The sequence below is a fragment of the Zootoca vivipara genome, chromosome 6, assembly GCF_963506605.1.
Source record: "Zootoca vivipara chromosome 6, rZooViv1.1, whole genome shotgun sequence".
In the NCBI taxonomy this organism is placed as follows: domain Eukaryota; kingdom Metazoa; phylum Chordata; class Lepidosauria; order Squamata; family Lacertidae; genus Zootoca; species Zootoca vivipara.
In genome coordinates, this window is record NC_083281.1 from 9,079,412 (window position 1) to 9,106,473 (window position 27,062).

General features: G+C 49.4%; 1 protein-coding gene across 4 annotated transcripts in view; it reads right to left on the reverse strand.

Annotated features, from left to right (window-relative positions):
* Nucleotides 1-27,062, reverse strand: part of PTPRS (protein tyrosine phosphatase receptor type S) — a 225,725-nt gene that overhangs the window by 167,991 nt on the left and 30,672 nt on the right. For all 4 annotated transcript variants that reach the window (XM_035118880.2, XM_060275383.1, XM_060275384.1 and 1 more), the window contains exon 2: nucleotides 2,766-2,935. In XM_035118880.2, the coding sequence (XP_034974771.2) occupies nucleotides 2,766-2,847 (82 nt within the window). In that variant the 5' untranslated portion in view covers nucleotides 2,848-2,935. The remainder of the gene's footprint in view (nucleotides 1-2,765; nucleotides 2,936-27,062) is intronic.

The following is a 27,062-nucleotide window of genomic DNA, read 5'->3' on the forward strand; positions in this document are numbered from 1 at the left end:
CCCCAACCCAACTAGAACCAAACAACACCAGCCGGACAAGTTCACAGAAAGGTACCTTAGGGCAGAACCAGCCTTAAAGGGCTCAAGCAAGCGATTCAAGCCACATACTTAAAAGAGACATCAGGTAACCAAGGTAGCGTCTCCCCGTTTTGCTTTTTCAAATATGGCATCCCTGCAAATACACACCAAGGACAACTCTCACCCAGGCTGGCAACTCTCACGACTCCAGATGACTCACGTACATGAATTCCTCCGGGACCCAGGTCAAGGTGTCCCCACCACGGAGACAACAATCAAGGGTCAATCCACACAAAGGAACACAGCAAGCATCCTTATACCAGGGTCGGGCAGTTAATACTTTAGCCGCAATCTATTTACCCAAGAGCAAACCTTACTGAGTTCACTGGGAGTTACTTCTGAGCAGACTTGTAAAGGATTGTGCTGTTAAGCCCACTTGAAAAATGAGGAATAAATCTGGAGATACCTGGAATGGAATCTAGGCCCTTCTGGAAGCAAAGCAGGAGCCCTACCACTGAGCAAAAGTCTCTCCCCAACAAGCACATTAAGTTACCTTCTTCCAGGTGGGGCTGCTCCTCCATTGACAAGACTGAGCCAGCAGTAAAGCACACTGTGCAAGTTGGAGTTAATGCTTTATTAGCAAAAAGACAGGATCTGCACAGGGGTTTCAGGCCTAATGAGCACAGCGACCCATCTCTGGCAAATATTGCCCCCCCTGAAGCAGCTGCTGAGACTGAAAGTCTCCAGCTCCCCACAGCTGCCGAAGTCTCCTCCTCTGCAGGGTTCCCCTCATGCAATCGGAGACTGTGCCCGCATGGAACTAACTTCTCCCCTGCCCTCTTCATCCCTCTCCTGGTGCTGGGAGACCAGAGGGAAAGGGAGCTTGTTGCAGCAGGCCAGGGAGACACCCATGCCTCTTCACCAGCCGGACTCATCTCTGCCTCTTTGCCTCCCTCCTCTCCCGTTTCAGCTTCTGCCCCTGAGTCTGGACTGTTCTCTGCTATAGGCTCTCCCTGCTCACTAAGCCCTGTTGCCTCTTCAGCTTCTGACACCTCCTCCTCCCAGTCTTCTCCCTCCCTTCTCCCTCTGACTACTCATTGCCATTCCACCACCCCTCCCCGGGCTCTGAGCCTTCTTCCCTTGCGGGTCCCCCAGCTGGTGCCTCCCACCATTCCTCTGCATCCAATCGGTCCACGGCACCTATCTAGCTCAGTACTGTTCACTTTGACTGGCAGCAGCTCTCCAGGGTCTCAAGCACTAAAAAGGTCTTGTCTTTCTCAACTTGGGAGCAGCTGCAGAAAAGGCTCTGTCTCTTGTGTCACCACCAACCACGGCCTCTGAAGTAGATGGGACCTAGAGATGGTGCTCATCTGAAGATCTTAGCACCCATTTGTAGAGAGATTTGTCATGTTGGACTGCTCATGTTGTTCGGATGCCTATCGTCTTCCAAAGCAAGTCCTACTCTATTCCAAACTTAAAAATGGAAAGCGTAATCCTGGTGGTCAACCAAAGAGGCTTAAAGACTGTCTCAAGGCAAATCTTTAAAAATGTAGTACAGTGGTACCTCTACTTACGAATAACTCTACTTACGAATGTTTCTACTTACGAATGGATGGAGCTCCGTCCGCCATCTTGGATGCGGTTTAGATAGGATTTTTTCTACTTACGAATTTTTAGATAGGGTTGCTTCTACTTACGAATTTTTTTCTCCCAATGCATTCCTATGGGATTCGACTTACAATTTTTTTCGACTTACAAATGTGCGTTCGGAACGCATTAAATCCGTAAGTAGGGGTACCACTGTATAAACACTGACAAACTGGGAAACACTGGCTTGCGAGCACTCCAGTTGGAGAACAGCCTTTACCAAAGGTGTCGTGGGCTTTGAAGACACTCTAACTCAGGATGAAAGGGAGAAACGTACTAAGAGGAAGGCACACTTGGCAAACCCTCACCATGACCAACTCCCACCCAGAAACCAATGTCCCCACTGTGGAAGGATGTGTGGATCCAGAATTGGCCTCCACGGTCACTTACAGACTCACTGTTAAGACCAGGCACCCCCAAACGGCGGCCCTCCAGATGTTTTGGCCTAAAACTCCCATCATGATCCCTAGCTAACAGGACCAGTGGTTAGGGATGATGGGAATTGTAGTCCAAAACATCTGGAGGGCCGAAGTTAAGGCCGTATTTATGGAAGACATAGAATCATAGAATCATAGAGTTGGAAGAGACCACAAGGGCCATCCAGTCCAACCCCCTGCCAAGCAGGAAACACCATCAAAGCATTCTTGACATATCGCTGTCAAGCCTCTGCTTAAAGACCTCCAAAGAAGGAGACTCCACCACACTCCTTGGCAGCAAATTCCACTGTCGAACAGCTCTTACTGTCAGGAAGTTCTTCCTAATGTTTAGGTGGAATCTTCTTTCTTGTACAATCTTACTCAACTATGAGGGATTGCCAAAGAAGAAGAATGGCTCTATCAGCTCATCTACATGGAGTTCTTAGGTTTTGGGGACTCTTCTCCCCCACTCTCACACACCAACAGAGACCCGCTGCTTCAAATCCCTAAGAGTAAAAAAACACGCAATAACAAAGAGCACCTCGAGAGCATGCAAAGAGTTTCCCATTCATCCACACCCAGACCTGAGGATATGTTTTAAGCGAAGAATGTGCAATTACAGAAAATGAGCATACGATACTAGAATAGATTGTGGGGTTTTGGGGGTGTATGTGCTTCACTTACTTTCAGCGGTGCAGCCCACCAGCAGCAAGTAGACGAGGTTGACAAGGGGGAGCAGCAGCGTTAATCCAGAGGCAGGATTCATGCTGGTGGCGGGTGGAGGTCTCTGACCTCGGCCTGGCGGCCCCCCCAGTTTAGCAGAACTCACAGCGCCTCTGGAACGGCGTCAAGACCTGTGGAGGGATGGAAAGAGAAGCAAGTTTAGATTGTGAAGGGTTTCCAAGGGGGCCACTGTATAACAAACACTCTGATCTCCAAGAGCAGGGGCCAGCACACTTTTTCAGCAGGGGGCCGGTCCATTGTCCCTCAGACCTTGTGGGGGCCAGACTATTTTTTTTGGGGGGGGGGGAACCTGAACAAATTCCTATACCCCACAAATAACCCAGAGACGCATTTTAAACAAAAGCACACATTCTACTCATGTAAAAACACACTGATTCCCGGACCGTCCGCAGGCGGTCAATCGTGAGAAGGCGATTGGGCCAGATCCGGCCCCCGGGCCTTAGTTTGCCTACCCATGTCCAAGACCAACAGAAGATCCCCTCCGCCATGCGAAATAAGCTCACAAACAAGGCACGAAAGGTGGTAGCCTCTCCCTTCTCTTTCCCCCTGATCAGCAGCCAAGAATTCCCACAGTCTGCAGCCACCGGTCACTTCCAGGCTGGACTACTGCAATGCTCCGAGCATAGGGCTGCCCTTGGTCCCAGGCTGCTAACAAAAGTCGCAAGCGCTGCAACCTTTCGCCACAAGAGAGCTGCCTCTCTAGGGCAGCCAGGATAGCCCTGGGATATGTGGCTTCCCATGACGACCCAACATAAAAAAAAAAGATCAAGACTTGGGTGCCCTGGGAAAATCACATTTCCCAAAGCCCCTTCCAGAGACACGCGAAACGGCCGATTACATTTCCCGTCTTGCTCATGTGCAAATTTTTAAAAAAACCTCCGTACCTAATTTTGGGCTTTTCAGAACACATTAGGAGCAACCTAATGAGACGGCGAGAGAGAGAAAACAGCCTTAAGGGTTCCTATCGGGCACATTTTTGGCACTTTCCTCAGCATGCGATTTTAATAGGGCACTGGGTCAGAATGGGGAAAATATACATATATATATACTTTGGAAGATTGGAAGGCATTCAAAAAACAATTAAATTTCCGAGCGGGAAAGATGTGCAGCCACATCTTGGATTGTTGTTTACATTGCATCATCAATGCATACTTCAGTTTATGAAGAGGGGAGGTCCCTGCCCGGAGGAGCTTACAATCTGAAATCATAAGGGAGGCAGCAGAGGAAGGGAGGGCGGGAATAAAGAGGAGAAGCATAAAATTGCAGAATAGTCAATTTGGAAGGAAGCGCAAGGGCATCTAGTCCAACCCCTGTGGTGCAGGAATCTCAGCCAAATATCCCCCGGCAGATGGCCTCCTAACTTCTCTTTAAGAACTGCCATGCAGAGATTGTTTCAGGTTCTGTGGTCTTAGCAGCACTAGCTTTTCAGCTGACCCCAAGGAACCCCAACCAGGTTCTGCAGAATCTTTATTATAAAGCCCTGCGGCTAAGTTGCCAATTCAGGAGAGGAAAGCACAAGAACACAGACAATAATTTTTCTCTCTCTTGCGACTTCCCTGCCAAAAACAAATCCCAGAGTTGAATTTGGCTTAGGCATAGGCAAACTCTGGCCCTCCAGAGGTTTGGGACTACAATTCCCATCATCCCTGACCACTGGTCCTGTTAGCTAGCGATGATGGGAATTGTAGTCCCAAACCTCTGGAGGGCCGGTGTTTGCCTATGCCTGCCCTGGAGCAATTTTACAAAGTTGTCCACATCAGCTGCAGGCAAGCTGATCGACTCACACCCTGCACAGGTGAAGGGAAAGAGACCCAACACAAAATTTGCGTCACGGGCACTGGTCAATACACCCCAGTTAGTGGTTCTTCGCTGTTTCCAGCAGCTACAGCAGGTCTGGGGAAGCCCTTTTCAGCTCAAGAGCCGTGTTCCCATGTCGGTAAATTGCCAAGGGACAAGGGCCAGGGCAGTGGTGGGCGGGGCTAGAAGGCAAAAGTGGGAGGGGCCAGTCAAGGGCACATCGAAGTCAGGAAAAGAAACACTCAATGAGGATGTGATGTAGGACTGTGGCCTGGCGAGAGCCCCAGGGGCCAGGCACAGAGCCTCAAAGGGCTGCATTAGGCCCCCAGGCCCAAGGTCAGAGCGGGTTTTCCCAAACTTGGGTCTCCAGCTGCTTTTGGACTACAATTCCCATCACCCCTGCTAGCTAGGGATGATGGGAGTTGTGGTCCCAAAACAGCTGGAGACCCAAGTCTGGGGAAACCCTGGGTTAGAGTGTCAGACTAGGGGCAGGGAGGTCCGGGTTCAAATCTCTCCACTTAGCAGTGGTGCTCAGTGGGTGACCTTGGACCAGTTGCCATCTCCCTTCGCCTGGCCTACCTCACAGGGTTGGCGTGAGGAAAAGCAGGAAGAAAGAGGAAAACCATGTGCGCTTTCTTGAAGGAAAGGCAAGATGGGACTGTTAAAAAAAAAGGTGGGGGGGAGAGAAACTCAAAGGGATCCTGACATGATGGAGCAGGCAAAAAAGGTGAATGCAGAAGAACCATTTATTTCCACTTTCTCCTTTTTAAAAGAAGCTTCCCCGCTCCATTTCAAGCTAGTTCTTCTGTTTCAAGGGTAAGCTGAAAATGCATTCATATGCATTAATTGCTCCCATCCTCATTATATACATGAGCGCTTAATAATATGCAAAGGCCAAGGAATCTGTAGCATGCAAATACTTTATTTTTTAAAAAAGATTACTGCCTTCAGAACGCATTTCCTTTAAAATTTAAGCATCATACTTACGTTATTCTTACCTAAACCTGCCTCCCACCCCCTTCTCCCTTCGCCCTCTTGCTTTGCGGGGTGGGGGTGGGAACCATCAAGCGCAATTTGCAGCGAGAAAAGCAAGTGTCACACTTTCCCCCCCAGAATCTCTTGCCCTTTAAACAAGCGCTCTGTTCCTTAGCTGAAAAGCATCGCTGTGTCCATAATTACCGCTCCTTCATCTCTATGCATGCGCTTCTCCGGCGCTCGGCTCCCGAAAAAGCACAAGCAGCTCAAAATGTCTCAGCTGGTTTTCTAAATATAAAACGAGGTCTCCTACATCTTTGGGAATTTTTAGAAGGTTTGTCTTCTGTTTGTTTCCTGTTCCCACCACCACCACATTTCCTGGATCCGACAACCTTCAGGGTGCTCTAGAGAACCTTGCACCAGCTCAGCATCAAGGGCCCCCAGGCCATTGTGGGAGGGTGAGCGTGTCAAAGCCGCAGCCGAAAGCCATCTACGTTTGCAGACCTGGGCCCCTTTGAAGAGGCGCAGCGTGCAAGCTCGGGACTTTAGGCCAGGCAAGCTGTGTCACCCAACGAGGCATTTTGGATGCTGTTTCCCGTTGCCAAAACCAGCAGAATTCGTGGCAAAGATCTCGACGGGCTCCAGCATCCCCCACCTCTGAATTCTTCAGCTGGATCCAAATCCATCCTACAGATTTAAAGGCATCTTTAAGCAGAGGTCTAGGAATAAGCTCAAGCAAGCAGGGTTCCTAATGAATGCAGAAATTTGGCTCAGAATAATTACCCCTCTTTCTCACAAACACGGAGCAGAGATCGCATCAAGCCTGCTTTCCCCAGACAGGGCAAAACCAGAACCTAGATCAGGCATCCCCAAACTTCGGCCCTCCAGATGTTTTGGACTACAATTCCCATCTTCCCTGACCACTGGTCCTGTTAGCTAGGGATCATGGGAGTTGTAGGCCAAAACATCTGGAGGGCTGCAGTTTGGGGATGCCTGACCTAGATGAACCGGCAAATGATAACCTAAGTCAGGGGTGGAAGGAGCAGGTGTGGCCCTTCAGGCCTCGCTACCTGGCCCTTGAAATCCTCCCGCAAGACATGCAAAACCTCCCCTGAATGCCAACCCCCCTCACTGGCCCTGCTTCCTACCCCCCCCCCCACATTTTCGCCTGCCTGGAATGTGTCCTTGAATTCTGACAATGACTCTTGCTTGGGCAGGCAAAATTTGCATGTGTTGCCCCACCTCTTTTGCCTCTGGCCCCGCCCAACACTGGCATGTGGCCCTCAGAAGGGAATGTGGCTCTGGTCTTACTGATCTGACTGCCATGAAGTGGAGCAAACCATCTGGACCAGGCACCCCCAAACTGCGGCCCTCCCGTGGTGGTGGCTGTTGAGAGCTGCGCTCGCCCCGCATCGTGACCCGGCCGGCTTCCTTTCTGGCGGGTCATTGTTGAACATTGGCGGCCGCCAGGCACGTGACAATGCAAATCGCCCTTCTCGTCGCCGCATGTCGCGGCACACCAGCCAGCGTCTCGCGGCACACTAGTGTGCCGCGGAACAGCAGTTGAGAAACGCTGCTCTAACCCATGGGTATGCAAACTAAGGCCCGGGGAACCACACTGCCTTCCTAGAGTCCTTCTGCTGTGGGGCAGCTCCATAAACTAAGTAGGTAAATAAATAAATAGGGGGGAAGCCAAATGTCCCTTAGAGAAGGATATAGACTATTTTCCTTGAAGCTTGAATTTTGTTTAATTCTGGATTGTTTGACTTGATGCTTTAACCCGCTTTGAGATTTGTTTTCTTTAAAATATAAAGTGGTACAGAAATGAAATGAGGTGAATAATAAGAATAAGAATAAATCCCACTGCAAAAAAAAGGTGCCAAGACATTTCGAGTTGGTAACCATAACCTAGGTCCTAGGTTGAACTTGCCATTTGGCAATTAGCTTATATATATATATATATATCTGTGTTTCTACCACTGATAACAACTGAATTGACCCCACATAGTTCTCACTAGAGCTTGATGGAGGAAAGTAAAATTGCTCAGGGGTCAAAACATTTCATACTTGCGTACAGACACATATATTTCTACACCCTCCCATCATTATTTGCTGAGAGAGACCGGGGGGGGGGGGGGAGCCAATTCTGAATCCAGCTAAGTTAGGGAACTAGCTCTTCACTAGATCTCATCACTGGGAGAAGGGCTTGGATTAAAACAAAAAACAAAAACACCACAGGAAGCATTTGGGGAAGGAAGTTCCAAAGGAGGAGGAAACAGAATGAATATCGGTTCAGCGCGACACGTTTAAACAATTCAGGTGTAAGATAAAATGCATTCCTGGTTTTGGAAACTGGTGTCTGCGGGCAAAGAGTTATAAGCACCCTTTTGATCAGTTGTGATCAAAGCTAGCTATGTGCCATGGCTGAGAGAGACAGCATCAAGCAGAAACGGAATCCAAGAGTGTGTGTGTGTGTGTTATTATTTTTTTGTGTTTTATATTAAAAGGGGGAGGAAACTCACACAAAGGCTTCCATTTTAAAGTCCTGGGAGAAGGAGAGCGATTATCCGTTTCCACCTCTGCTTTGCAGCTGTCAAAAGAGGATGCAGAAGAAGGAAAACGAGGAGGGGTGGGGAGAATTCAGGATGCTAAGAATTCTCCCGTTCTCACAATATTTTGCCAACGAAACTGTCTTAGCAGGGGGAAACGGGGTGGCAGGACAGTTCTTGGTCCGGGAAAATTCAGAATTAAGGGCCAAAACATTTCCATTTCCAGTGGTCATCGCAAGAGATTGGGGATGTGTGTGAGCTGAAATGGTGAAAACGTTTCCCCATTTAGAGCACATTCCCTTTACTCTGACTGGGCTTTGTGATGGCGTAGCACAGACCGCCCTCGCTCTGATTGGGCTTCATGGTGACATCATATACAACAATCCCACTCTTACTGGGCTTCATGGTGACATTATACCTATTGCTCTTGCTCTGACTGGGCTTCATGGTGACATCGTACCTAATAATTTGATTCTGATTTGGCTTCATGAGGGCATTACACCTACTGTCCTCGCTTTGACTGGGCTTTCATGGTGACATCTTCCCTAACACCCTCACTCTGATTGGGCTTTGTGATGACATCACACCTTATAGAACCATAGAATGGTAGAGTTGGAAGGTACCCCTAAGGGTCCTCTAGTCCAACCCCCTGCAATGCAGGGATCTCAACTAAAGCACCCATGCTTTATATGCAAAACGCAGTTCACAAGCACTGAGCAAAAGGCATTTTTTACAATTATGATAGGAACTGCAGTTTGTTAAGGGTGGTGAGAGCTGTCCAAATTGCATTACCCCAGCGTTTCTCAACCGCTGTTCCGCGGCACGCTAGTGTGCCGCGAGACGTTGGCTGGTGTGCCGCGACTTGCGGCGACGAGAAGGGCGATTTGGGGAGAAGGGCAATCCCCAAAGCGAAGAAGACCTCAGGCCTGGCAGCTAGGCCTCTTCCCCACTCGCACCCCGCGCCGTCTCCTAGCAACCAGCCGTCGGCGGCGCTGATTGGCCGGCGCGGCTCCCGTCGCCATTTTCAAACGGCTTTTTTTTTTTTTTGCCGAGGCGGCCGGGCGGCCCTCCTCCCTCAGCCGCCGCCATTAACCATTCTCGTCCCGGGCTTAAGCGGAGGCGAGTCTGGTCTCGCCTGGCATGGAGAGCGGCCCTCTGGCTGAGAAGCCCCCTCTGAGGAGGAAGGGGAGGCGGCGGCAGTAGCAGCAAGCGCCGAGGCCCGCCGCCGCCGCGGGGGGGGCGCCTATGAGGCGCAGCGACCGCGGCGCGCTTCTATTCGAGACCCCCGGAGGGGCCCGGCAGGCCTCCTCCTCAACCGCCTCCTCCTGCGGGCGGTAAGTGCCCCCTCCCACCCCTGCCCTGGGTCCTTAGGGTGAGGGGCGGGTGACAAATAAATTCATGGTAATAGGAATAATAGTAATCGACGAGGGGGGGGCAGGCAGTGTGAGGTGCTGGGGGTGTTGACCCCCTCCCCAATATTATTTGCTTCAAAAGGAGGGGGGCATAAGAGCCTTCAGCCCCCTACCCGTCACAGGGATGATCTGATTGCATCGCCACCACCACAATCATTATTGATTACAGTACTATTGAACCCCAGGCCCAGTTTTCTCCCCGAAAAGGGGAGGGTGGCACAGAGTTGGTGTGCCTCGTGATTTTTTTCATGGAACAAGTGTGCCGTGGCCCAAAAAAGGTTGAGAAACACTGCATTACCCAACAGCTCTTGGCTGCCTTTATAAACAACAGTTCCCAGGATTCTTTGCGGGAAAACCATGGCTGCTTATAGTGGCACAACGCTGCTTTAGATGGGCCAGGAAATAATGCATGATTCAAAATTCTCTAAATTGAACAATGGAAATGTTTTTGGGTATAATTTTTACCTAACCCTTTCCTATGATCTTTGTACAGGATTTTAGAAAAGTTTTTTTTCCCCGATTCAGACTCGAGTGCGAAATATTGCGCTTGATGGATTAATTTTATTTTTGTTAAGGAATGGTGGGATTCCTTAACCCCTCTGTATATTTCAGAACTAGGGGGAAAAAGAGAGAGAGCAAGTCCTCTCCTACACATGATCTTAACCAAAAAGCCGAGAAGTGAGTACGCACCGGGAAATGATAGGAAGTCCAATTTTACTCTTTTCATTTATGTTAGTAAATAGGTAAGAAAATAAGAGACAGTAAAAATATAACCTAAGTTAATTTTTTCTAAATATATGGAAATTGACTTGTATACGGTTTTTGTTTATACGGTTTATGTTTTTGTTTATTCAAGAAAATGTACATTATATATGTTATATAAGATTGTCAATAAAGCGCATATATATATATATATATATATATATATATATACACACACACACACACACACACACTGTATATTCCTGCGTATAAGACTACTTTTTAACCCAGGAAAATCTTCTCAAAAGGTCGGGGGTCGTCTTATACGCCAGGTCGTATTTCTTATATGCCGAGTATATCCCAAACTCTATATTTTAACTGGAAAAGTTGGGGGCTGTCTTATACGCCGGAATGTACAGTGTGTGTGTGTGTGTGTGTGTGTGTGTGTGTGTACACACACACACACACACAAGTCCTTTAAATAAAAAACCCAAAATGTTAAGGGTAAATAAACTATGGGACTCAGATAAGTTGGTGATGGCCCCCAACTTATCTGGGTTTAAAAAGAGGACTGGGCAAATTCATGCAGGGGGTGCTTATTTCCAGCAATGGTCTTTCTCCACAACTGGAGGCAGCAATGTTTCTGAATGCAACCACAGGAGGAGAGAGATGTACTCTTGCGCTCAGGTCCCGACTGTGGGCCTCTTCCGTTCTTACAATAATCTGGAAAGCAACAACCCCTGTTTGGAAGCAAATGGGAAAGGGGGAAGATCGTTCCCTTCTCTCTCTCTCTCTCCCCCCCCCCCCCCAATTCCATCTCTCTAAATCCTGCCTCTTAGCTCTTTGCGGATCTGCGGACATATGCCCAGCCTTTTCTCCGAGGCATCATTTTGATGTATCCGAACCGTATTATGTTTCTGAGGGACAGCTGAGGCATGGAGGATTAATGCCTTGCGACGTGTGTCCAGCGCTCCTTCGACAGAAGCCGCTCGCTCGCCTGATATGATATCTTATGATTTCATTAAGGGTTTCGAGGGCCGGATAATCCGGCAGGCGGGGACTCTTGCTTGCCAACCTTTCCTCTGTGTCCCCCCCCCCAAAACAAAATGATGTGGAGCCTCTGCGTGACTTGTAAGACAAACAGTGGCCAAAGGCCCATAGGAACCTCGGGATCCAGGTAGACTGCCTCTGGATGGGGAGGTTCCATAAAAACACAAAAAGAGCCTGGCTCCTGGATCAGGCCGGTGACCCATCTAGTCCAGCATCCTGTTTTCACAGTGGCCAACCAAATGCCTGTGGGAAACCGGCAAGCAGGATCCAAGCACAAGAGCCCTCTCCCCTCCTGCGGTTTCCAGCAATTGGTATTTAGAGGCCTTCAGAGTGCTATTAGCTGCCGATAAGACTTATCCTCCATCCATGGCCTCGTGGCAGAGAGTTCTGCAGTTTAAAAATGTGCTGTGTGAAGAAACATTTCAGCATCCACACTGACTGCCTGTTTTTATATGAACCTGCCCGGACCCTGAGATCATCCTCTGAGGCCCTTCTTTGTATGCCTCCTCCACAAGAGGTCCGGAGGGCGGCAAAACGAGAACAGGGCCTTTGCTGCAGTGGCTCCCCATCTGCGAGATGCTCTCCCCAGGGAAGTTCGCCTGGCGCCTTCATTATACGCCTTAAAGCGCCAAGTGAAAACGTTCTTCAACCAGGCCTTGGGCTGATTGACATACAATGCCCTTTTAAAAAGTTGTGGAAGTGGGGGGTGGGGTGGGGTGGAGGTGGGATTATTGCTTTGTTTCTGTTCTTATTTTTATTATGCGTTTTGTGTTTTTATATTGAAATTCTGTGGTGAGCTGCCCTGAGATTCAAGAAGGATACAGACAAGCTGGAACGTGTCCAGAGGAGGGCAACCAAAATGGTCAAAGGCCTGGAAACGATGCCTTATGAGGAACGGCTTAGGGAGCTGGGTATGTTTAGCCTGGAGAAGAGAAGGTTAAGGGGTGATATGATAGCCATGTTCAAATATATAAAAGGATGTCATGTAGAGGAGGGAGAAAGGTTGTTTTCTGCTGCTCCAGAGAAGCGGACACGGAGCAATGGATTCAAACTACAGTACAAGAAAGAAGATTCCACCTAAACATTAGGAAGAACTTCCTGACAGTAAGAGCTGTTTGGCAGTGGAATTTGCTACCAAGGAGCGTGGTGGAGTCTCCTTCTTTGGAGGTCTTTAAGCAGAGGCTTGACAGGCATATGTCAGGAATGCTTTGATGGTGTTTCCTGCTTGGCAGGGGGTTGGACTGGATGGCCCTTGTGGTCTCTTCCAATGATTCTATGATTCTATGAGATCTATGGTAGGGTGGTAATTTAACTAAATAATAATAATAATAATAATGGAAAAGACCCTGATGTTGGGGAAGATGGAGGGCACAAGGAGAATAATAATAATAATGGCTCTTGCTGCATTCGTGCGAAGATACCAGCCGTAAACAGGTGACCCAGACAATGTCTTCAATAAGCACTGAATTAAGAGTGCCTCAATAGTTTTTCCTCACTGCCCTCCTGTATGATGACATTACCAAGAAACAATTAAGATCCGTCTGCTTCTCTCTCTCTCTCCTTCACATTTCAGCAGAACCGGATCCAAAGGCGACTGCCCAATAGGGGTAGGAAATGGTTGCTCATCAGACTTCATTACGGGGAAAGCTTGCTGGATCCCACAAGAGGACACAGACGACCTCTCAGCAGCCCATCTCTCACCCAGGGAAGGGGACTTTTGGTTTAACAGCCTGCCGTCCTTCCAAGGTGGCAACGAGCCAGTTGGGAAGGAGGCCAAGCCGCCGAGGTCTCTCCCCGGGTCTCGCACGCAAGCCGCCATCTTGTCAACAGAAGCTGCTGTTCCTTCCCGTTGCCCGTTGTGTTTCTCTCACAACATCAGCGCACAATGATGCCTTGCATTTCAGTGAAGGAGCAACTGAGCCACACCGCCAGCTCACACAACTTGCAAGGCCTGAGGGCAGGGGACAGGGAGGCCACAAAATTCTGGACCAGCCACAGGCCTTAAAACCTACCCATCATGTGGCTTGCTGGTTTAATGGTTGATGAGGGCAATGGACAAGGCAGTCCAGCATCCTGTTCTCACAGTAGCCAACACTGCGAAATCAGTAAGCAGGATCCGAGCACAAGAGGCCTCTCGCCTCCTGGGGTCCTGGTGTTCAGAAGCCTCGCTGCCTCCGATTGCAGAGGCAGAACGCAGCCATTTCGGCTATTAGTACGGTAGCCACGGATAACAGAAGTCTAGTGTCCAGATCAAGGGAAGGAATAAAGGTAAAGGTAAAGGGGACCCCTGACCATTAGGTCCAGTTGCGACCGACTCTGGGGTTGCGCGCTCATCTCACATTATTGGCCGAGGGAGCTGGCGTATAGCTTCCAGGTCATGTGGCTAGCATGACAAAGCCGCTTCTGGCGAACCAGAGCAGCACACGGAAACGCCGTTCACCTTCCCGCTGTAGCAGTACCTATTTATCTACTTGCACTTTGACGTGATTTTGAACTGCTAGGTTGGCAGGAGCTGGGAATGAGCAACGGGAGCTCGCCCCATTGCTGGGATTCGAACCGCCGACCTTCTGATCGGCAAGCCCTAAGCTCTGTGGTTTAACCCACAGCGCCACTCGCGTCCCTAGGGAAGGAATAGTCCTGCTCTATTCTGCCTTGGTCAGACCACACCTGGAATACAGTGTGCAGTTCTGGGCAGCACAATTTAAGAAGGATATTCATAAAATTGGAAGGGACCCTGAGGATTATCTAGTCCATATGGGCAGTTGTTCCATACGGGGATCAAACCAAGCCTTGTTAGGAACACTTGAAGGAGCTGGGTATGTTTAGCCTGGAAAAGAGGAGACTAAGAGGAGATATGAGAGCCATCTTCAAATATATTATGGCCTGCCACATGAAAGGTGGAGCAAGCTTGCTTTCTGCTGCTCTGGAGGGGAGGACTTGAACCAAGGAGATTCCGACTAAACATACGGAAAAAACTTTCTGACAGTAAGAGCAGTTCGACAGTGGGAAGTACTCCCTTGGAAGATGGTGGACTCTGCTTCCTTGGAGGTTTATAAGCAGAGGTTGGATGGACATCTGTCATGGATGCTTTAGTTGAGATTCCTGTATAGCAGGAGCCTCCCAACTCTGCAATTCTATGGTTCTATGATGCTATAACCTTGTAGCATCATCCCTCATGAATATGCCTTATCCTCTTTTAAAGCCATTAAAGTTGATGGCCCTCTTTGGCGCCAGCAGGAGCGAGTTCCACAGCAGCTACATGAAAGGAACAGGGCAACTCTTGGCACCCTTAACCAACCACAGCAAGTCATGGCCGCTCAATGTGGCACCCTGGCGCCTTAAATGAATGGTGTGAACGTGGCCATAAATTGCCCACTGATACATTGCCAAAGAAGCTGTGAGGAATGCAGAGGGACAAGCAATATTTTCAGGAGTCGGCCCTGGTGTTTTGGGGGCAGAGGCAGGACTATGTGACATGCGGGTGGCGCCGCGGTCTAAACCACTGAGCCTCTTGCGTGTGTCGATCAGAAGGTCGGCGGTTCAAATCCCCGCAACAGGGTGAGCTCCCGTTGCTCTGCCCCAGCTCCTGCCAACCTAGCAGTTCGAAAGCACACCAGTGCAAGTAGATAAATCGGTACCGCTCCGGCGGGAAGGTAAACGGCGTTTCCGTGCACTGCTCTGGTTTCGGTGTTCCGTTGCGCCAGAAGCGGCTTAGTCATGCTGACCACATGACCCGGAAAAACTGTCTGCGGACAAACGCCAGGTTCCCTCAGCCTGAAAGCGAGACGAGCGTCGCAACCCCCTAGTCGCCTTTGACTGGACTTAACCGTCCAGGGGTCCTTTACCTTTTTCACCTTTTTTATATGGCATGTGTTACACCTGTTGTTCTCCTAATGAAGACCTCCAATTCCTTTAAAATGTTAATTACCAGTGATGGCAGCAGAAGGCGAGATTCAACCTGTTCCCAGCACGCTTTGTTGATCTCAGAGACTTAATTTAGCCGGTGTGTGTGGATGGAGAGGAGGAGATCACCGAAAGACCCATTTCTCATCATTAGCAGCCCAAGACAAGAGGTTCTGCCTCAGCTGAACCTGCGTAAAGTGGAATGCAAGTGTCTGCTTGACTCATCATAGAATCATAGAGTTGGAAGAGACCACAAGGGCCATCCAGTCCAACCCCCTGCCAAGCAGGAAACACCATCAAAGCATTCTTGACATATGCCTGTCAAGCCTCTGCTTAAAGACCTCCAAAGAAGGAGACTCCACCACACTCCTTGGTAGCAAATTCCACTGCCGAACAGCTCTTACTGTCAGGAAGTTCTTCCTAATGTTTAGGTGGAATCTTCTTTCTTGTAGTTTGAATCCATTGCTCCGTGTCCGCTTCTCTGGAACCCACAAATGCATCCTTTTAGGAAAGGTGTTCATATTTAAAGACAGAGAACCTCAGAGCTAGGGCCCAAATGTGGCCCTCAGGAGTGTCTCTACCTGGCCCTCCGGACTCTCCCTAAGCCACACCCACCTCCAGGCCACGCCCATTTAGGTTTTGCAACCAGAGTGTCCTGGCACAGATGCCACACTGCTTCAGAGGCAGTGCCACGCAAAGCAGATGGCGGAGGCCGAAGCCAGCAGGAAAATTCCAAACAAGCCCCCGGCCTCGTGCCAAGCAACACAGAAAACCCAACCTGGATTGCTAAACTCCCTGCTGTAAGATCGTAAGGGGCAGAACCCTGTTCGCACAGCAGTTTGGCACTTCTAAGGTTAAAATGCCCCCAAACTGCTGCGATCCTTCCTCAAAGGGGTTATGCGGCTCCAACCCTTTGATCGTTGTTTTTTTATCTTCTTTTGGTTGAGCGTGCCAGATTTGAAGGTCTGGTTTGTGATTCTCTCTCCCAATATCTTTGCAAGGGGAGAAAACGTCATCGTGCTAGAGGTTGAAGGAGCTTGGAGGGGGTGGCGGACAGCCGGGGTTGTTACTTAAAAATGTGTGTTTATAATACGCACCGCTCCTCCTCCGGAGTTGGAAGAGCGAGCCTTGGATCTTTTCAAAGGGATAAAACAGGGAGAAGCAGCTCTGCTTGTCTGCAGCCCTCTGTTCCCGCCGGAAGGAAAAGCAGGAGGACACAATGGCAGTAGCAGGGAAGGGAAAATTTAAAAAGAGGCTGAGGTGAGGGGGGGGGGAAGAGCACAAACACCCACCCCCAAAAAAGGCCTGCAAGAGAAAACAGCAACAAGCCAGAGTTCTGAATAAATGTTGGTTTTGACAGAAGTCGGGATGAATGCAAAAGAAAAGACATGACGTGGGTTTGGAGCTGGGGAAGTTCCGTAGCCCAGTGGAGATGCCAGGGATCGATCCTGTGACTTTATTCATCAGGGGTTTGAAAACGTTTTGGCCCAGTGGGCCAGATATTTACCCACCCACCTGCCCCGTGGGCCAATGATGCCGGCCGGCTGGCTGGTTTGTGGGAAATGGGCTCATCAACCAAATTGGCCAGTCTGAAGGTTTTATAGGCAAGGCAGATGGCGCTACTAACTTCCCCTAAAGTTAAAGATTCTAGTCCTCATGGTGCTGAGTAAATTGCTGGGTGGAAGAATAAACAGTTTTTAAAAAAATATTATTTTTTATACTGCTCTTCATCTGCAGATCTCAGGGTGGTTCACAACTGAAAAATACTAAGCTCCTGCTTAGGAAGGTGCCTTGTGCAGAGTCAGAACATTGCTCAGTGCTTTCTGCGATTTCAGGCTGGCGACATTCCCATATTCTCCAACGCTTATGAGAGCAGAATCATAGAACTGTAGAGTTGGAAGGTACCCTGATGGTCATCTAGTCCAACCCCCTGCAATGCAGGAATTTCAGCACGTGGGGCTCCCCTCCAATTTGAAACAGGACCGGACCCTGCTTAGCTTTGCAAATGTGCTCAGTTTCATTGCTGCACCACCAGGAGATGGGGCAGAAATGTGAGTTATGAATAAATAACTAGACGGGCACATTCAGAGGCAAACAAAAACGTCACAAGTCTAGTCCTCTTTAAGGCCTCACATGACTGAATGCTCTCCCATAAAACGCAAGGAAGCTGGAGGCCTCCTAGTGGTGCAGCAGTAAAACTGCTGGCACTTTTACAAAGCTAAACAAGGCATGCTATGGTTTCAAATTGGAACTGCGTGTTGAAATTCCTGCATCGTGGACGCAGGTGGCACTGTGGGTTAAACCACAGAGCCTGGGGCTTGCCGATCAGAAGGTTGGCGGTTCGAATCCCAGCAACGGGGTGAGCTCCCGTTGCTCAGTCCCAGCTCCTGCCAACCTAGCAGTTCGAAAGCACGTCAAAGTGCAAGTAGATAAATAGGTACCAGTACAGCGGGAAGGTAAACGGCGTTTTCATGTGCTGCTCTGGTTTGCCAGAAGTGGTTTAGTCATGCTGGCCACATGACCCGGAAGCTGTACGCCGGCTCCCTCAGCCAGTAAAGCGAGATGAGAGCCGCAACCCCAGAGTTGTCCACGACTGGACCTGATGATCAGGGGTCCCTTTACCTTTACTAGTGAGTTGGACCCCCCATTGTAGAGGGTTGGTCCCTTCCTCCCAACACGATGATTCTATGATTCTAAAATCCCTTCACATGGGGTGTGGCAGGGAGAATGTGTTGTTGTCAGCGATAAGGGAATTCAACCTGTCATGTTATATTGGAGTCTGAAGAGTTTGAAGGGATTAAGGATGCCACTTCATCAGCAACTAGTTCAAAGGGAGAGGTGATGCTTTTGAGGAGGGCTAACAGGGGGGGAGTTATTTTTTGGGGGGGGGGGTACACCCACATTTCCAAGAGGCGAGAGCATCCCAACATCTTGCCATGATCTCTGGCAGACTGTGAGTGGGAGCCCCTGCCCCCGGGATTTCGCGAGCGCCGCTATTTTTGACACGTTTAGCACCTCACTGCCTACCTGGGAACAGTTAGCAAGAAGGAACGGCAGCACAGAAAAAAAGTTTGCATTCCAAGTTTAGCATTGCCAAATTGCTATGACAGCAGCACCTTGCATCTTGCATGCTTTACGTGCAGAGACCCGGATCATGGTACTCATAAACAGACACAAACACACAACCCCACAAGTACAAAAATACTGACGCAACAAAAAATGGACACCTCACTTTCTCCCCCAAGGTCCTTGCATCCGACTAAGACCACACCGAAAGATTTAAAACAGTGTTTGAAGTTCCCCAGGGGCCAGGCGCGTTTTGTGAAAGGCGAGGGTCCTCTTGCGACCCCATGGAGATCTCTGGATCCCCAGGCTGGCGACAGACACCTCCACCTGGCTGGACCCTCCAGCTTTCTTAAGCAGGGAAGCAGAAAAGCTTATCTACTGCATTGGTCTCCCACCTATTTCTTGAAGGTGTACATGGTTCGCCCCCTCCTCACTTAATCCCTACAATGATCCTGTTGGGAAGACCCTGTTAGGCTGCAACTAACTCCAAGGTCACGCAGTGAGCTTCATGGCGGAGTGGGGATTCGAACCCTGGTCTCCCAGGTCCTAGTCCGGCACTCTTACTGCTATACTACCCTGCCTTCCTAAAGTGCTTCTGCTATGGGGCAGCTCTATAAACTAAGTAGGTCAATAAAGATAGGGGAAACAAAATGTCATTTAGAGAAGGATCTGGAATATTTCACTGGAAGCTTGAATTTGTTTTATTTTGGGTGTTTCAACGTATTGTCAACTGCTTTAGGATTTATTTTTATTTTAAATATAAAGTGGTGTAGAAAAATGAAATGAAGAATGAAGAATAACACTGAATTCCACCACAAAAAGGGTACCTAGACCTTCTGTTGGGGACCCAGGTGGCGCTGTGGGTTAAACCACTGAGCCTAGGGCTTGCTGATCAGAAGGTCGGCGGTTCGAATCCCTGTGACGGGGTGAGCTCCCGTTGTTTGGTCCCAGCTCCTGCCAACCTAGCAGTTCAAAAGCACGTCAAAATGCAAGTAGATAAATAGGAACCGCTACAGCGGGAAGGTAAACGGCGTTTCCATGTGCTGCTCTGGTTTGCCAGAAGCGGCTTTGTCATGCTGGCCACATGACCTGGAAGCTGTATGCCAGCTCCCTCGGCCAATAATGCGAGATGAGCGTGCAACCCCAGAGTCGGTCACAACTGGACCTAATGGTCAGGGGTCCCTTTACCGTTTACCTAGACCTTCTGTTGGGGTGACCCAGGACTGAGGCGTCATTTGGCAATTAGCTTATATATCTGAGTTTCAAAGCACTTTGAACCAATAATCCTGAGAAGTGTAGTTTGCCAAGGGTGCTGGGAGCTGCTAGGAGACACCCCCCCCCCACAGCTACAATTCCCAGAGGGGTATAATAACCAATCCCTCTTCAAAGGCAACTCAGGAGCGGAATCAGATAATTAATTGGAGAGATTTCTCCATGCCATGCACCCCCTCTTAGTTGCCTTTTCTCTAAACTAAAAAGTCCCCAACTACAGTATGTGACTTTCCCTCGTAGGGGAGATTTGTATAACGGCATTACGATTTGGCAGTTCAATTTCCAATCCCTTTCCTAACTAACCCTAGGTCAAACAATCACGCTTAGGTCATACAATCACAGAACCGTAGCATCAGGAGGGACTCCCAAAGGTCATCGAGTCCAACCCCCTACAATGCAGGAATCTCAACTAAAGCATCCCTTACAGATGGCCATCCAGCCTCTGCTTAAAAACCTCCAAGGAAGGACAGTCTGCCACCTTCCAAGGGAGTCCTCTCCACTGGCAAACAGCTCTTCCCAATGTTCAGTCGGAATCTCCTTTCTTGTAATTTGAGGCCATTGGTTTGGGTCCTTTGATGGCTTTAAAAGGGGATCGGGCACATACTCACGAGGGACAAGGTTATAGCATCATAAGGTAAAGGTAAGGTAAAGGTAAAGGGACCCCTGACTGTTAGGTCCAGTCGCGGACGACTCTGGGGTTGCAGCGCTCATCTTGCTTTACTGGCCGAGGGAGCCGGCGTACAGCTTCCGGGCCATGTGGCCAGCATGACAAAGCCGCTTCGGGCGAACCAGAGCAGCGCACGGAAACACCGTTTACCTTCCCGCCAGAGTGGTCCCTATTTATCTACTTGCACTTTGATGTGCTTTTGAACTGCTAGGTGGGCAGGAGCTGGGGCCGAACAATGGGAGCTCACCCCGTCACAGAGATTCAAACCGCGGACCTTCCGATCGGCAAGCCCTAGGCTCAGTGGTTTAGACCACAGCGCCACCTGCGCCACCCTATAGCATCATAGAATTGCAGAGCTGGAAGGGGAATCCTAGACTTCTATAGTCTAACCTCCTGCAATGACAAATCATTCAAGATAGATCCAACCTCTGCTTAAAAACCTCCAAGGAAGGAGAGCCCACCACCTCCTGGGAGAGTCCGTTCCACTGTCAAACAGCTCTTCCTGTCGGAAAGTTCTTCCGGATGGCGAGTGGACGGCTCTCGGGTGCGACCCAAGACACATCTTGGAGGATAAAACCATAGAGAGTGAAAGCAAAGAAGTCCGGAGGGTCGTTGGCCACAGAGAACACCGAAAGACGCAAAGCACGGATAACGGAATGAAGCGATTCAAAGGCCAAATAAAGCTAAGCGAGTAAGGAAACCTTGTCATTTTTGCAAGGAGCAGGGGAAGCGAGTGTGCGAGTGTGTGTGTATGCGCAAAAACCAACAGAGCACCTCAAGCGGCAAATCTTTCTTTTACTCGCTAGCCCATAAAGAAATAATCTCTTGCCGAAGGCGGCGAAATGGCTGGAACGAGACGGCAGGGTAGAGTTTGCAGTGGCTGAGCTGAACAATGGAGGGCTGGGGGGTGGGTAGCATTTGGGGATGAATTCATCACTACAAATATAGGGTGAGGCATGGAGAGAACCTGCGGGCCCCACCTGAACAAGACGCAGATGGAAGATCCACCGTCGTCCCGCGGAATGGAGGAATGACAGCGACTCCTACCTCCTGTGCCAGACCCCACAATCGGAAAATACAAAGGTGTATCTCCAAAGAGGTTTCAAAAAGATGTGGGGAGCTGTTGGCCCTGAAAACACTGCTGTACTACAACTCCCATGACCCCTGGCCGTTGCAGAGGGTTGGACTAGATTCCTCCTGGGACTTCCAACTCTACAATTCTATGATTCCACCACCGCAATCATCAAGGGAAGCTGACGTCTCGGATCGCAGTGTTCCCATGCAGCCCCATCTCTCCCCCCCCCCCAAAAAAAATCCCTCTCGCCTTTTTTATTATTATTATTTTCAGTGAGTGAATTAGCAGGTGAGCACCCAAGCTGAACATCCCCTTATCTGGGCACAGGACTCGCTGCCGAGGATTTGCATAATTTTAATCTTTCCCACCAATGAGCGTGGAAAAAGAAAAAAAAGAAAAACTTTCCCCCTTTTTCAATCTTCTTTTTGTGCTCAACAAAACAGGCCCAGAGGCTTTCACACCTTGTATTTATGCGGTGTGGGAAAAGGAGGGGCAAAGAGAATTGGGGGGGTGGAAGTGTGCCGCAGAGCCTGAAACTGAGACATTAACCTCAAGCTCAGTACTTCTGCATGCAACGCAGGTGTTCCACCACTGATTTATGGACCTTCCCGGTTCGATCTTTGACGTGGGGTTTTCTGGAGAGAAAAAATTGAATAAGGGATTTTCAAAGGGGTGAATAAAATTCTGGATTTTCCTTTGAAAATTAGGGTGATTTTGCAATTTTCCTGCACAGAATAGGGTACTCCGTGAGGGCAATATGCACAGAGTAATTTTCTGAAGCCCTAGAGAGTGATCTAATTCAGCATGTTTGCTTCGCTCGCATTTAATAAACAAAGCCAGAAAGTTAGAAACTGTCAGGCCTTGCCTAATACGGTTTCCCTTTATTGCTATGAATGAAATTGCTATTATTTTTAATTATAATTTTTAATTATTTTATTTCAATGGATTGTATACTGCTTAATCACAGTCGTATGACTGTACTGGGGGAAAGGAGATCAATCGATCAAAGACACCAAAATCAGATTGTTCTGTATGCTTCCACCTGGCTTTGCAAAACCACCACCACCAGCCCGACTGTGCGGTGAAGCTCCAGCTGGCTGCCATCAGGTCTAGGGAGGTCAGCCTAACCATCTGCCGACTCCCTAGATCTGTCAGGTCTTCCTTGACATCAGCACACCCAGGCTACCCCCCACATGGTGGTCTGAACCTCAGCAGAGGGAGAAAGATTGTTTTCTGCTGCTCCAGAGAAGCGGACATGGAGCAATGGATTCAAACTACAAGAAAGAAGATTCCACCTAAACATTAGGAAGAACTTCCTGACAGTAAGAGCTGTTCGGCAGTGGAATTTGCTGCCAAGGAGTGTGGTGGAGTCTCCTTCTTTGGAGGTCTTTAAGCAGAGGCTTGACGGCCATATGTCAAGAATGCTTTGATGGTGTTTCCTGCTTGGCAGGGGGTTGGGCTGGATGGCCCTTGTGGTCTCTTCCAACTCCATGATTCTATGATTCTATGAATCATAATTCAGAGAGATGCTGGCTTACAAATGCTTCCATGTTGGGCATGTTGTGTGATGTCTTCTTTCTGGCCAGAAATTATTGTTCTCATCAACATTTGCTTTGCGGGGGAGGGAAACCCAACTATTTGTGGGTGTTCACACACTCTTAAATTATGTTTCACTTCACGGGACAACAGAATTGGAACCTGCAGAACATTAAGGTTGCAAAGAGGCTTGTACTTTAAAGGTTGCAAGCGTGAACTCCCACCATTTATGACTTGGCGATGTGAAGATCTCTCACGGTCCTTCCCACATTTAACTACATATTTTCAGGAAGCGGTTTGCCTGCTTGTCCGCTCTGTGTACGCACACCTCTTAGGAGATCATAAACAAGTTTTGCACTATGGGTCGCGAGATCGTGGAGCAGGCTTTTTGTTTGTTTGGATACAATCAGGCGCCATTTTGAACCAAGATGACAGGCTGAACCTTTCAAAACCATGCTGATTTTTATCCACGTTTTGCACGAGATCGAGGGGCAGGTTTTCGTCTATGTTTGGATGCAACCAGACATCGCTTTGAACCAAGATGGCGTAACGAACATTTCAAAACTGTACGGGTTTTATGCAACGATTGGAAAACTACACCGCCGTTCGGCTTTCTCAGACCTCCCGAGTGATACCAGCGGATTCGAGGCTGCAATTACCAATCTCATTTGTGTGCCTATTTGGAAACACGGTCCACCTAGATGAATTTGTGCGCTGACGTCAGGATCAATGGGATAGTTTTATTGCTAACGCCAGTAGACGGTGTATCTTTCTCTCCCTCTTTCTCTATTAGAACGAGGAGCTAACAGCCTTTCGAGCCCAGACTTCGCCCCCGAAGCTCACACAGTGCCAACAAGGGGCAGGCCAGGGATGGCCCTGAGATGAGGAGAAGAGGAATCTGGCAAGGGGCGGGAGAAGCATTTCGGTCCCAGCATGGAAGGGCAAGGGAAACTGCCAAACAAGAGTGGTGCTTATTTTGAGCTTGCCTTGCTCCAGATCTCTCCCCTCCAGCCCTTCCCAGATTCCTCGCAGGCTGTTCAAACCATCTTCCCTCCACTCCCTGCCCCCATTACCGTCTAATCTACACCCCGAGGTACAATTACCTTTCCATACGTTCCCTATTTACGCTCCAGAAACCATATAATTTTCCTAGCCCAGAAACTTAATTAAAAAGAGAAGAGAGTCTGTGCTTCCTGGAACAGAAAAGCCTGCCATTCTCCCTCTCTCTCTCTCTCTCTTTCTCTCCCCACTCCACAAAAACCACCTCGGCCTTGCAATCTCCTTCTCCATCTTTGCTAAAAATATACCCTCGGCTGGCAGAACAGACGGGGCCAAGCATCCTCCTGCCAAGACAGGGAGACAAGAGAGCAGGGAAGACAGGGGGCGTCAATTGAGGGAGCCGGCCTCCAGAAAAGGGCTCAGAAACAGGGTCCCATTACGGGGAGCGTACTGGGCAATCTCTGAAGGGCGTGGGGCCAGGAGAAGAGGGGCCAGGGGTTCCACAAAGAGTAGGCAGGACCAAATGGGAAACTGAGTGGCACAGATCCCCCCCCCTTTTTTTTGCCCAAGTGTAGTACCTTACATTTCTCCCTGTTAAAATTCATCTTGTTTGCTTTTGCCCCGTTGTCTAATCTGTTAAGGTCATTTTGAAGTGTGATCCTGTCCTCTGGGGTATTAGCCACCGCTCCCAATTTGGTGTCGTCTGCAAACTTGCTCAGGATACCCTCAAGCCCATCATCCAAGTCATTGATAAAGATGTTGAATAAGACTGGGCCCAAGACCGAACCCTGTGGCACCCCACTAGTCACTACTCTCCAGGATGAGGAGGAGCCATTGATGAGCACCCTTTGGGTTCGGTCAGTAAGCCAGTTACAAATCCACTGAATGGTAGCATTGTCTAGCCCATATTTTACCAGCTTCTTTACAAGAATATACCTTGTCAAAGGCCTTGCTGAAATCAAGATAGGCTACACCCACAGCGTTCCCTTCATCTACCAGGCTTGTAATTCTGTCGAAAAATGAGATCAGATTAGTCTGACATGACCTATTTTTCAGAAACCCATTGCTCGAGGGCTTCCCAGGAGAGGCGCCATGGGAACAGGAGGGTGCAGACCAAACGGACTGAGCTAAGGGTGGCCATCTAAGAGAAGGAAAACTCTGGTTGTAAAACCTCAGCTGCCTTGCGGCCAGGATATCCTCGAGAGAAAAGGCTCAGGTGTAGCCTCTCCACAAAAAAGGAAGCGGAGTCCCTAAGGCGGTTGGATGGTGCCTTGTACGCCTCCTTCCGGCAACTCCTGCAGCCAAGCTGGTGCCAAATGTCTTGCTCTGCTTTCCTTCGGACCCCCTCAGTGAGGCCGAGAGAGGGGTCATGTCTGGACATCCCAGGACCTCCATACACATAGCCTGGGCTTGAGCCCCCAGAGTGGTCACTTCTGTGCTGTTAATGTACCAGTTTGACCTCACCTCCAGAGTCACACTCTCGAGACAGACGGATGCCAGCAACCTGCATGCCATCCACTGTAGGGTGGGGCACACATGCCCCAAACCTCCCTTGCTCTCTTCCTTGTATGTTTAGCCTGGAGAAGAGAAGGTTAAGGGGTGATATGATACCCATGTTCAAATATATAAAAGGATGTCATATAGAAGAGGGTGAAAGGTTGTTTTCTGCTGCTCCAGAGAAGCGGACACGGAGCAATGGATTCAAGCTACAAGAAAGAAGATTCCACCTAAACATTAGGAAGAACTTCCTGACAGTAAGAGCTGTTCGACAGTGGAATTTGCTGCCAAGAAGTGTGGTGGAGTCTCCTTCTTTGGAGGTCTTTAAGCAGAGGCTTGACAGGCATATGTCAGGAATGCTTTGATGGTGTTTCCTGCTTGGCAGGGGGTTGGACTGGATGGCCCTTGTGGTCTCTTCCAACTCCATGATTCTAAGAGACTCTTCATCTCAGGGCTGCGGGTTCGAGCCCCACGTTGGGTAAGAAGACTCCTGCATTGGTTGGTTAGAGTGTGGTGCTGATAATGCCAAGGTCACAGGTTCAATCCCCATATTCCTGCATTGCAAAGGGTTGGAAGTTGTGGACCCTTGCGGTCCCTTTCCCGCTCTACGATTCTAGGACCCGAGCGCAGCGGCAAAACTCTCCCTTTCTGCCACGACCAGCAACTGCAATCCAGGAGCGCCGCTGCGCGTCCGAGCCCTAACACAGCCGTCGCAACGATTAACACATGCGGACCGAGGCATCCGAACCTTTCCGTGGCGAGCTTTGGAAAAACCCTTTGCTGCATGGAGAGGCCGTAAAACCCCATCTTTATAAATATACAGAAGATATAGATATAGGAGGGGGATGTTTTCTCAACTGGACGTGTGAACGTGAAATTAAAACCAACAGAGCAATCGGTGTGGAGGAAGAACATAAAGTGCGTCAGCTGAGGCTTTTTTGGGGGGGGCAGCATGTACACAGGGAAGGTTGTGCTGTGTACTGCAGCCGTACACATGCAAGCACATTACGATGCCTGACTCCCATCCCACTTCTCTGCTGAGGCTGTTTATCGCTGCCCCCCCCCCATCCTCTGTTGCCACACTGCTCTATCTGCAGACGCATGATTTTCCTCCGGACCCAGCAGCTGTGCTGGGCTCTTTCCAGGCAATCCTCTAAGCTTGGTGCTGGTTGGCGAGAGGCCCTGCCTGCTTCACTTGCTGCTGTTGCTCCTTTCCAGGACAGAGAGAGAGAGAGAGAGAGAGAGAGAGAGAGAGAGAGAGAGAGAGAGAGGCCCAAGCTGTTCCCCAAAAGCTTTTCCGTGCAGCCTGCAGGCTGGGTCGACAAATTAAAACCCCTGACTGCTCCCATCTGGAGACTTTGCACACGTGTTTGTGTGTCTACAAGAGAGAGATTGTGTGGAATAAAATGGGGCACGGGGAACAAAGCTGTGCTTCCCTCCCCCCTCCTTCGTAGGCAGATGCTCATAAACTCTCCCCAACTGTCCGTGTTTTTACTAAGGATGTGTCTCTTTTTGGGAAAACGACTACTTTTGGACGTTTTATGCTGCCCCTTGTTGGAGGCTGTAAACAGGGACAGGTGAAACTGTCAATTTTGGTTTCTCCTGGCTCCTTTTCCCCCAGTCTCACATTCTGCCCCCCCCCACATTGGTTTGCAATTTTTTAAAAGCCTAGTAGTGTGACTTTCTCCTAAGGGACGTGTTTATGAATTTCGCAGAATCCTAGGAGTGGGAAGGGAC